Raw genomic sequence first — 13,122 nt, 5'->3', positions numbered from 1 at the left:
ATGATAAAAATTACAGACCTCTACATGCTTTGTAAGTCGGAAAACCTGCAAAATCGGCAGTGTATCAAATACTTGTTCTCCCCACTGTATGTAAAACACTAAACAAGAATGGTGTTCATGGGAAGGCACCATGGAAGAAGCCCCTGCTGTCCAAAAAAACCCATTGCTGCCTCAGGTCTGGACAGCTTGCTATCATCAACGGAAGAATGAATTCCCAGGTTTATCAAGACATTTTGCAGGAGAATGTACAGCTGTACAGGAATGTACAGGAGAATGTCTGTCCGCCAATTGAGGTTCAACAGAAGTTATGTGATGCAACAGGACAACAACCCAAAAGACAGAAGTATATCAACAACAGAATGGCTTGAATAGAAGAAAATACGTCTTCTGGAGTGGCCCAGTCAGTCCTGACCTCAACCCGATTGAGGTGATGTGGCATGACCTCAAGAGAGCGGTTCACACCAGACATCCCAAGAATATTGCTGAACTGAAACAGTTTTGTAAAAAGGAATGGTCCAAAATTCCTCCTGACCGTTGTGCAGGTCTGATCGGCAACTACAGAAAACGTTTGGTTGAGGTTATTGCTGCCAAAGGAGGGTCAACCTGTTATTATATCTAAGGGCTCACATACTTTTTCTTCCCACTGTATATACGCAGCCTTCGGAAAGTATTCAGACCCCTTGACTTTTTCCACATTTTGTTAGGTTACAGCCTTATTCTAAAATGTATTAAATAGTCCCCCCCATCAATCTACACACAATACCCCATAATGACAGAGCAAAAACAGTTTTTTTTTTAAAGCAAAAAAAAAATGAAAATAAACCGGAAATATCACATTTACATAAGTATTCAGACTCTTTACGCAGTACTTGTCGAAGCACCTTTGACAGCGATTACAGCCTCGAGTCTTCTTGGGTATGACGCTCTTTCCACTGGGATTCTCTGCCTCTAACCCTATTCCAGGGGCTGAGTCACTGGCTTTACTGGGGCTCTCTCATGCCGTCCCTGGAGGGGGTGCGTCACCTGAGTGGGTTGATTCACTGATGTGGTCATCCTGTCTGGGTTGCCCCCCCCCCCCCCCCATAACATAGCTACAGTATTTCAATGTGTATAGTATTGCTTACTAGGTGTGTCCAATCAATTGTGTAACCACTCACTCTTCCAATTAGGGCTAATTGATAAGCTGTTTAAAAGAGGACCTTGTATTCCTTTTTTTTGGTACTCCCTGACGAAGGCCATGCAGCCGAAACGCATCGGTTTAAAAAAAACATTGTTTCTATTGAACATGCCATTACTAATCAAGGCATTTTAATCAATTATATGAAGAGTGCCTTGGTCCTCCTTTCTTCTTTTTCCATTACAATGTGAATTGACATTTCAAGTGTTTGCTTCTGCTCTATTGCTGAGTGAATATTAAACAAACAAAAACATCTGTTGTATCTTATCATGTAATCCCACTATAAAATCTAATGAGCCATGTTTTTGAACTCCCTTCACTGTCAGAAGGAATTAACATTTGCTGTTTCCTTTCTTGCAAAAAACTGTGGTCTTGTGTGGCTCAGTGGTGGATCATGGCACTTGCAATGTCAGCATCATGGGTTTAACCACTGCTGGAGCTCGCCCACACTAAAAATGTACACACTCTTTGGATAAAAGTGTCTGCCAAACGGTATCATATTAAATGTGAATTTGTGCAAGGGAAATGTTTGTAAATGTAGTCTCACTCTTCAGAGAATGAGGAGATTCTAAAACACACGCACGCAGAGACTGTAGATTTACCGAGGACAGACTGTTCCAGAACTATAAAGTTGATATAATCCTGTTTTTGACTGTCGGTGTGTGTGTGTGTGTGTGTGTGTGTGTGTGTGTGTGTGTGTGTGTGTGTGTGTGTGTGTGTGTGTGTGCACACGCGTGGGTAACCCTGCCTTACCTTTGGCAGCCAGGTCCAATAGTACAGGGTCACTGTAGGAGCGCATAATTCTCTGGCGCTGAGACCTCCTGACGGGGGGCACCGGGGTACCCTGGGGGGGTCTGGCCTGGAGCAGGGGGGGTGATCGGGGAGAGGGGTAAGACGGCGGAGACGTGGGCACCGCCATAACCGTCGTCTGGGGACCAACGTCTGAATCACAGGAACACTAAACACAATTAGGAGGAGAGGGGTAGGGGGGCACTAAAACAGACACACATAAAAAGCACAGAGTCAGTCAGTTAGGAGAGGGGTGGGTAGGGGGGAAGGAGGTGGGTTCAGGGGTAGGGGAAAGTGGGACACCAAGAGAGACGTAGGGAGAGGGAGGGGTTACAGATTCATATCTAGTGTAAATAGGGGTCATAAACCAGTCGCTGATACACCTGCGTTTCTTTAGGAAACTCCCCAAGCTAATGTTGTTACTCTATCCTTAGGAAACTCCCTAGAGACAGGATTTAATGAGAACCATGCATAAACAGCTATAACTTCTCTATGCGTAGCGCTCACTCCTCTCTTGACCCTCTTTAACTCTGTCTTTCTGTCAGTTTTTTCCCCTTTCTTTCTTCCTCTCCCTTAAGTGTGTGTGGTGTGACAAATTATACCCGGGTCACACCCAAAGCTCCATCTCTATCGCACAGGCACTGTGACCTTAGAAAGGGAAAGTTACAATTTGAATTGTTTGATCATAATGTCTCTGTCTGTCTGACTTTTTTCGCCACGTCTTAATCTTCTCAGTTTGACAAACGTGTCTCTCTACTCTAAAATAGTTCCAGACTGGGAGTGAAACTACACTTTTCACAGAGATTGAAGAAAGGGAAGAAACTTTCCTATCCTGAGCTGTATGTATGTATGTGGGAGACGGAGTTTGTGAGAGCTAGATAGAGGGTGGGTGGGGGTGGTAAATGTAACATCTGAGACTGAAATAAATGTTCTTATAATACATTGATGGCATAGCTGTCAGTGGGTGAATCTATGACGGAAGGGCAAGGTTAAGTCCCATTCATCTGACTGGGACAACTATAGTAGTACACTGGGATACAGCAACTGTAGCAGTACTTTCACTGGATAACTATAGCAGTACTTTCACTAGGATAACTATATCAGTACTTTCACTAGGATAACTATAGCAGTACTTTCACTAGGATAACTATAGCAGTACTTTCACTGGATAACTATATCAGTACTTTCACTAGGATAACTATAGCAGTACTTTCACTAGGATAACTATATCAGTACTTTCACTAGGATAACTATAGCAGTACTTTCACTAGGATAACTATATCAGTACTTTCACTGGATAACTATAGCAGTACTTTCACGAGGATAACTATATCAGTACTTTCACTAGGATAACTATATCAGTACTTTCACTAGGATAACTATAGCAGTACTTTCACTAGGATAACTATATCAGTACTTTCAAAGGATAACTATAGCAGTACTTTCACTAGGATAACTATATCAGTACTTTCACTAGGATAACTATAGGAGTACTTTCATTAGGATAACTATATCAGTACTTTCAATAGGATAACTATAGCAGTACTTTCACTAGGATAACTATAGCAGTACTTTCACTAGGATAACTATAGCAGTACTTTCACTGGATAACTATATCAGTACGTTCACTAGGATAACTATAGCAGTACTTTCACTAGGATAACTATATCAGTACTTTCACTAGGATAATTATAGCAGTACTTTCACTAGGATAACTATATCAGTACTTTCACTGGATAACTATAGCAGTACTTTCACGAGGATAACTATATCAGTACTTTCACTAGGATAACTATATCAGTACTTTCACTAGGATAACTATAGCAGTACTTTCACTAGGATAACTATATCAGTACTTTCAAAGGATAACTATAGCAGTACTTTCACTAGGATAACTATATCAGTACTTTCACTAGGATAACTATAGGAGTACTTTCATTAGAATAACTATATCAGTACTTTCAATAGGATAACTATAGCAGTACTTTCACTAGGATAACTATATCAGTACTTTCAAAGGATAACTATAGCAGTACTTTCACTAGGATAACTATATCAGTACTTTCACTAGGATAACTATAGCAGTACTTTCACTAGGATAACTATATCAGTACTTTCACTGTAAGTTAGCAGTAACTATAGCTGTAATGGGATAGCTACAGACAGACATCCGACTAGCAACAGTACTCTCTCAGCAAGGATTCTCGAGTGCCGCAGCGCTCTAAGGCACTGCATCTCAGGGCTAGAGGCGTCACTACAGACCCTGGTTCAATCCCGGGCTGTATCACAACCGACCGTGATTGGGAGTTCCATAGGGCAGTGCACAATTGGTCCAGCGTCGTCCGGGTTCGGGCCGGAGAAGGCCGCCATTGTAAAATAAGATTTTGTTGTTTACTGTCTTACCTAGTTGAATAAAAAATAAAAAATAAAAGGATTCAAGTTCGCGGATGCTTTGTCAGGACACAAACGTATAGCGTTTTCCGAGGCTCACATGTGTTAATGTGAATTATGATGGTGGAACGAAGATATGAGAGATTTATACCGAGGTTTGGACATGTCCATTCACAGGATGCCCTGTGTTTTGCATATAGTCTGTAATTTATAGGTAGGGACAGTTTTTTTTCTCCATTTTTTAACTGGCATTTCCAGCATTATTCATTAGGTTTGCTGTAATGGGGTCAATTTCATGCCATATGTATTGAATTGAAAAATAAAATAAATCGTGAACATGAAAAATTAAGTTGAGAATGTAAGCATTATATTTCTGAGGACGGGTGAAATAATGGATGTTGAAATCAAAAACCAAACAATTGAAAGCAAAATGTATAGAATTGTAAACAAAAATAAGACATCAAAAGCAAAACCACAAAACTTGTAAGCAAATAATTTTAAAGCGAGAGCAAAACTCTTATGACAAATGATAAAAGATATATTTGAAAATTAATGAAAAAATCATTTTCGGTTAAACTTTCCCAGCAACCAATCCTATTGAATAGGACCAATGGAAGACTCACTGTCTACACCTCCCTCTAAACCCCTCCCTTCACAGAAGAATAATGCCAAAACTCGAAAGAAACAGACATCGAAAGCAAAGATACGAGTAGCGTAACCAAAAGGTAGTACATGCAGGCAAGAGGATAGACAAAATGTATTCAATACGATTGGTTGCTGGGAAAGTTATCTTTGCATTCTTTTTCAAATATAGTTTTTTCATCATTTGTCACTGAGTTTTGCTCTTGCTTTAAATGATTTGCTTACAAGTTTTTGGGTTTTGCATTTGATGTCTTATTTTTGTTTACAATTCTATAAATGTTTCTTTTAATTGTTTGGTTTTTGATTTCAACATCCATTATTTCACCCGTCCTCAAAAATATAATGTTTACATTCTCAACTTTATTTTTCATGTTCATGATTTATTTCATTTTGAATTCAATACATATGGCGTGAAATTGACCCCATATTTATGCAGGTAAAACAATTCCAAGGAAATGTTCTTTGACAAACTGTCTCCAATCAATAAATCAACCAATGTCTGGTTGTGTGTGGGTGTTTGGTGGGGGGGGTCGAACCCAGGTCCAGCAACTGTTAAGCCAACACCTAAACCATTATGCCAAGAGTTCCGAACCTCTTGATGAGCTCGCTAGGTGTTACCCACCCCTTTTCTCTATAACAAGTCCCTCACGTATACAATCCTCTCCAATGACCTCACGAGTGCCATCCCACTTCTGATGACTGACAAGCTATTCTGACCTCTTGGTGAAATGGTTAACGTGTTGGCTTGACACTCGCAGAGCCCGGGTTTAAGTCCCGGTCGCGGCTGTCAACAGTGAAGAGGCGACTCCGGGATGCTGGCCTTCTAGGCAGAGTTCCTCTGTCCAGTGTTTGTGTTCTTTTTCCCATCTTAATCTTTTCTTATTATTGGCCAGTCTGAGATATGGCTTTTTCTTTGCAACTTTGCCAAGAAGGCCAGCATCCTGGAGTCGCCTCTTCACTGTTGACATTGAGACTGGTGTTTTGCGGGTACTATTTAATGAAGCTGCCAGTTGAGGACTTGTGAGGCATCTTGTTTCTCAAACTAGACACTCTAATGTACTTGTCCTCTTGCTCAGTTGTGCACCAGGGCCTCCCACTCCTCTTTCTATTCTGGTTAGGGCCAGTTTGAGCTGTTCTGTTAAGGGAGTAAGTAGTACACAGCGTTGTGCGAGATCTTCAGTTTCTTGGCAATTTCTCGCATGGAATAGACTTCATTTCTCAGAACAAGAATAGACTGACGAGTTTCAGAAGAAAGGTCTTTCTGGCCATTTTGAGCCTGTAATCGAACCCACAAATGCTGATGCTCCAGATACTCAACTAGTCTAAAGAAGGCAAGTTTTATTGCTTCTTTAATCAAAACAACAGCTTTCAGCTGTGCTAACATAATTGCAAAGGGGTTTTCTAATGAGAAATTAGCCTTTTAAAATGATAAACTTGGATTAGCTAACACAACGTGCTATTGGAACACAGTAGTGATGGTTGCTGATAATGGGACTCTGTACTAGAGGTCAACCGATTAATCGGAATGGCCGATTAATTAGGGACGATTTAAAGTTTTCAGAACAATCGGTAATCTGTTTTTTTGGACACCGATTGTGGCCGATTACATTGCACTCCAAAAGGAGACTGCGTGGCAGGCTGACTACCTGTTACGCGAGTGCAGCAAGAAGCCAAGTTAAGTTGCTAGCTAGCATTAAACTTATCATATAAAAAAAATAAATCTTAACATAATCACTAGTTAACTACACATGGTTGATGATATTACTAGTTTATCTAGCTTGTCCTGCGTTGCATATAATCGATGCAGTGCCTGTTCATTTCTCATTGAATCACAGCCTACTTCACCAAAAAGGTGATGTTTTAACAAGCGCATTCGTGAAAAAAGCACTGTCGTTGCACCCATGTGTACCTAACCATAAATATCAATGCCTTTCTTTAAAATCAATACACAAGTATATATTTTTAAACCTGCATATTTAGTTAATATTGCCTGCTAACATTAATTTATTTTAACTAGGGAAATTGTGTCATTTCTCTTGCGTTCTGTGCAAGCAGAGTCAGGGTATATGCAGCAGTTTGGGCTGCCTAGCTCGTTGCGAACTGTGTGAAGACCATTTCTTCCTAACAAAGACTGTAATAATTTGCCAGAATTTTACATAATTACCACATAATATTAAAGGTTGTGCAATGTAACAGCAATATTTAGACTTAGGGTTGCCACCCGTTAGATAAAATATGTAAGGGTTCCGTATTTCACTGAAAGAATAAACGTTTGTTTTCGAATTATCGTTTCCGGATTTGACCATATTAATGACCTATGGCTCGTATTTCTGAGTGTTATTATGTTATAATGAAGTCTATGATTTGATATTTGTTGTGAAAACATGTATTTTCTTTTTATCCTCTTGGTCTTTCATTCAAAATATTCACAAAAATCAAACCTTTAATTGAAGTCAAATGTATGTGAAAAAATATTTTTTTCCGAAATGTGCCTCTCAATTATTGGCAATCTAACTGAATATATTCCCATTCATATTTAACGTTTTTTTTAGTTCATCTGAGTAATTAAGACTACTTCCTGTTTCACTGGGGTATAAATATGAGGTGACACACAGGCCAAGTTCCCATAGTCATCAATCACTCTGGGAAAGACCTGAGAATACAGTAATGATGTGCAACAAAAGGTTGTTAAGTTGCACAAATCAGGAAATGGCTATAAGAAAATAGCTCAAAGGTTGAAAATGCCCCTTTCTACTAACAGGGCAATAATTAAGAAGTTTAACCACAAGTTGTTTGGGAGGGTTACCATAAAAAAAAACACTGGAGCTCCCCTGCGTGCTCAGTCCTCTCCTGTACTCCCTGTTCACCCACGACTGCATGGCCAGGCATGACTCCAACACCATCATTAAGTTTGCAGACGACACAACAGTGGTAGGCCAGATCACCGACAACGACGAGACAACCTATAGGGAGGAGGTCAGAGACCTGGCCGGGTGGTGCCAGAATAACAACCTATCCCTCAACGTAACCAAGACTAAGAAAATTATTTTGGACTACAGGAAAAGGAGGACTGAGCATGCCCTCATTCTCATCGACGGGGCTGTAGTGGAGCCGGTTGAGAGCTTCAAGTTCCTTGGTGTCCACATCAACAACAAACTAGAATAGTCCAAACACACCAAGACAGTCGTGAAGAGGGCACGACAAAGCCTATTCCCCCTCAAAAAACTAAAAAGATTTGGCATGGGTCCTGAGATCCTCAAAAGGTTCTACAGCTGCAACATCGAGAGCACTGGTTGCATCACTGCCTGGTACGGCAATTGCTCGGCCTCTGACCGCAAGGCACAACAGAGGGTAGTGCGTATGGCCCAGTATATCACTGGGGCTAAGCTGCCTGCCATCCAGGACCTCTACACCAGGCGGTGTCAGAGGAAGGCCTGCACACAGAGGAAGGCCCGCACTCCCGCACATTGGCTAACCGGGCTATCTGCATTGTGTCCCACCCACCACCCGCCAACCTCTCTTTTACACTACTGCTACTCTTTGTTCATCATATATGCATAGTCACTTTAACCATATCTACATGGTACATACATACTATCTCAATCAGCCTGACTAACCGGTGTCTGTATGTCGCCTCGCAACTTCTATAGCCTCGCTACTGTAAATAGCCTGTCTTTTTACTGTTGTTTAATTTCTTTACCTACCTATTGTTCACCTAACACCTTTTTTGCACCATTGGTTAGAGCCTGTAAGTAAGCATTTCCCTGTTGTATTCAGCGCACGTGACAAATACACTTTTATTTGATTTGATTTGATCAAACAACAAGCTCAAGCGCCTATAGTTTGCCAAACGTTACTGGAACTTTCCATGGGACCGTATTCTATGGTCAGATGAGACCAAAAGAGATCTTTTTGGAAACAAACACCAGAAGTGGGTTTGGCGTAGACACATAGACAATAAATACTTTTTTCACAGCCTGTTTTGCTCATATTTACTAAGGGTGCCAATATTATTGGAGGACACTGTATTATTATTAACATTATTAAAATTCCCCATCTTAGCTACTGTTGTATCAATATCTTTTGACCATGACAGTTTACAATCCAGGGTAACTCCAAACAGTTTAGTCACCTCAACTTGCTCAATTTCCACGTGATTTATTACAAGATTTTGTTGAGGTTTAGGGTTTAGTGAATGCTTTTAGGTTTTTAAATATTTACCAACTTATTCCTTGCCACCCATTCTGAAACTAACTGCAGCTCTTTGTTAAGTGTTGCAGTCATTTCAGTCGCTGTAGTAGCTGACGTGTATAGTGTGGAGTCATCTGCATACATAGACACACTGGCCTTACTCGTTAGTAAAGTTTTTTTTTTTTTTAAGTAAGTGGCCTAGACAGCTGCTTGATTCTTCCTGGATTATGTTGGAGAGGTTTCCATTAAAGAAGACCCTCTGTGTTCTGTTAAGGCAGGTAATTCTTGTTTCACAATATAGCAGGAGGTGTAAAGCCATAACACATACGTTTCTCCAGATCGTTAATGTCAAAAGCCGCACGGAAGTCTAACAAAACTGCCCGCACAATCTTATTATCAATTTCTCTCAGCCAATCATCAGTCATTTATGTAAGTGCTGTGCTTGTTGAATGTCCTTCCCTACAAGCGTGCTGAAAGTCTGTTGTCGATTTGCATTGAATCTGGTCAAACACTATTTTTTCTAGAAGTGTACTATTGGTTGGTAACAGGCTGATTGGTCGGCTATTTGAGCCAGTAAAGGGGGCTTTACTATTCTTAGGTAGCGGAATTACTTTTGCTTCCCTCCAGGCCTGAGGGCACACACTTAGGGCTTAAATTTGGCTTAAATTGATATGGCAAATAGGAGTGGCAATATCCGCTATTATACTCAGTAATTTTCCATCCAAGTTGTCAGACCTCGGTGGCTTGTCATTGTTGGTGGACAACAATACTTTTTTCACCTCTTCCACACTTACTTTACGGAATTCTAAATTACAATGCTGTTTTTTCATAATATTTTTTATCCACTGTTAATGTGTCGGGATCCTTCTCTTGCATGGCACTCGCTGCAGACTGTGGGACATCCACGGCCATCCACAGCCATCTCACTTCTTACTCCTTCAGCTATTTTCACTGCCTCTACATAGGAGACCTGCTGGTTAATATTTAAATATATGTTCATATAAGGCTTAAACATATATTTATATATCTGTAATTTACATATAATTAAATACATGTTAAAATATCTGTCAATATATTTTTTCCATATGGGCCACATTGTCCTATGAATTTTAATATCTAATAAAATATCGTACATTGTGGTTGTGTTTTGGTATGTTCAGACCTCTGACGCCATACCACTTAATGCACTATGCTACACTACTCTGCCCAACCCAGTACTTGTCCCACCTCTCTCTCAACTTGATTACAGTATGTCGGTCCATCAATCCATCCATCCTTGTGTCCTACCTCTAATTGAAGTACCCGCCTCTGAGCTGTTATTCAACTCTTCTGTCAACTCTGTCAGATCCGTCACGGGAATCTGAATCTCTGTCTCCTGAAGATAACATAGTCATTCAATATTATACTGTAACTGGAGATTGGGAGACATTAATAAACCACACAGTTATGAAACAAACAATAAAAGTAAATATCCAGGGTTGGGGTCAATTCTGAATTCAGTTGTGAATTGCCATTTCATTTCAATTCAATTCTTGAATATGAATTGGCCACGCCCCACAGGAAGCAGAATTAATAGAATTTGAATTAAAGGAAGTAGAATTTAATTCATTTAATTAATTTAGACTCAAATGCACTATTTATTCTACAAATCACTGTCACGCCCTGATCTGTTTTACCTGTCCTTGTGATTGTCTCCACCCCCTCCAGAGGTGTCACTTATTTTCCCCAGTGTATTTATTCCTGTGTTTCCTGTCTCTCTGTGCCAGTTCGTCTTGTATGTTTCCAAGTCAACCAGCGGTTTTCCCCTTCTCCTGCTTTTTTGCATTGTCCTTTTTCTAGTCCTCCGGTTTTGACCCTTGCATGTTTCTGGACTTTGTACCCGCCTGCCTGACCATTCTGCCTCCTGTGTCTGCATTTGGGTCTCACCTTGTGCCTTGATACATCACCATAGAAATGTTTATTTTGACTTCACGTATAGTTACCAATACCGTGTAGCATAAGGTTGTAACATTTTTGGGAATGCATTCTGGGAAACATTTATAATGCATTCTGGGAAATGTATTCTGAGTATTAACTATGAATTATAATAGACAACCTACAACATGTTAGAATAATATACATATATATATATTTTAGGAGAATGAGTTTTAGAAATATAAAACACATTCTCTTAAATCAATTTTCTAGAATTATAGTGGCCTGGAAATATTCTAACATTGTTGTGGGTTGTCTATAACAGTTCATAGTTCCCTTAATGTTTTTAAATATCAAAATACATTTCCCAGAATTGATTATATCAAACACTGCAGTATGGAAGGGAACAATATAATATCATGCCTTAGAAAAAATACTGTTATTCTGTTATCAATTAGTGTCTCCAGAAAATATTCAATATGGATTTTTTCCACATTTTATTGTTACAGTCTGAATGTAATATCCCATGATGTCAAAGTAGAAATGTTTTTCTTTTACATTTTTACAAAACAAACGAATCAAAAGCTGAAATGTCTTTAGTAGGGTTGTTGCGGTGACCGTATTACCATCAAATTCCACATGACCGTTTAGTCACCATAATTAGGATTCTCCAAGCTCTGATGCTGCTGGTAATTAGTAGCCTACCAAACTTGCTAACTTGCCTTGTACTCAGCATTCTATTGTCCCTCTAATCATTCTGACATCTATACAAGTCTTTTTGAAAATCTAATCAAACACTTCATGAGAGCCCATGAGCTCATGTTGCGCAACATTTCTATAGGCTATGCAATCGCAGGAAAAAAAACTGACTGATGGCCACTAATAAAAAGAGGAGGATCCCATCATCGTTCTATAGGCTAGGCCTACTATATTTATTTCTCACCTTTCCTAATATTAAGCATATTGCTTATATTTAGCACAGGAGTATAGCCTATTTGGCTGGCATGAGAATAAACCACGGGGGAAAGCATCTTCCATTCGCTATTTACAGTTGAAGTCAGAAGTTCATACCCCTTAGCCAAATACATTTCAACTCAGATTTTCACAATTCCTGACATTTAATCCTAGTAAAAATTCCCTGTCTTAGGTCAATTAGGATCACCACTTTATTTTAAGAATGTGAAACGTCAGAATAATAGTAGAGAGAATGATTTATTTCAGCTTTTATTTCTTTCATCACATTCCCAGTGGGTCAGAAGTTTATATACACTCACTTAGTATTTGGTAGCATTGCCTTTAAATTAGTTAACTTGAGTCAAACGTTTCGGGTAGCCTTCCACAAGCTTCCCACAATAAGTTGGGTGAATTTTGGCCCATTCCTCCTGATAGAGATGGTGTAGCTGAGTCAGGTTTGTAGGCCTCATTGCTCGCACATGCTTTTTCAGTTCTACCCACAAATTTTCTGTAGGGTTGAGGTTAGGGCTTTGTGATGGCTACTAACCGCAGGGTAGCCTAGTGGTTAGAGCGTTGGACTAGTAACCGGAAGGTCGCAAGTTCAAATCCCCGAGCTGTTGTTCTGCCCCTGAACAGGCAGTTAACCCACTGTTCCTTTGCCGTCATTGAAAATAAGAATTTGTTTTTAACTGACTTGCCTAGTTAAATAGAGGTGAAAAATAAATAAATTTGCGACCAAGGTTTAAGACTAATGTCTTGAGATGTTGCTTCAATATATCCACATAATTTCCCTTCCTCATGAAGCCATCTATTTTGTGAAGTGCACCAGTCCCACCTGCAGCAAAGCACCTCCACAACATGTTACTGCCAACCCCGTGCTTCACGGTTGGGATGGTGTTCTTTAGCTTGCAAGCCTCCCCCGTTTTGAGAATACAACACCGTATCACACCTCGGAATTGGATAAGGACGCACGCAGTTGCGTCCCCGATCACCTGACGGAAAGCAGTGTGAGTGAGAGACGCTTCGGATTGCGTAGCACACTCAGGGAGAAGGATACAACGCAG

General features: G+C 40.0%; 1 protein-coding gene across 1 annotated transcript in view; it reads right to left on the bottom strand.

Moving 5' to 3' along the window:
• LOC139411210 (endosomal transmembrane epsin interactor 1-like) overlaps window positions 1–13,122 on the bottom strand; it is a 53,790-nt gene that overhangs the window by 10,746 nt on the left and 29,922 nt on the right. The window contains exons 7-8 of the mRNA XM_071157194.1: window positions 10,478–10,565; window positions 1,931–2,119 (exon numbers count right to left, since the gene is read on the bottom strand). Coding sequence (XP_071013295.1) covers window positions 1,931–2,119; window positions 10,478–10,565 — 277 coding nt within the window. The remainder of the gene's footprint in view (window positions 1–1,930; window positions 2,120–10,477; window positions 10,566–13,122) is intronic.

Source organism: Oncorhynchus clarkii, chromosome 6 (assembly GCF_045791955.1).
Source record: "Oncorhynchus clarkii lewisi isolate Uvic-CL-2024 chromosome 6, UVic_Ocla_1.0, whole genome shotgun sequence".
Taxonomy (NCBI): domain Eukaryota; kingdom Metazoa; phylum Chordata; class Actinopteri; order Salmoniformes; family Salmonidae; genus Oncorhynchus; species Oncorhynchus clarkii.
This window is presented reverse-complemented; position numbering and strand designations above follow the sequence as displayed.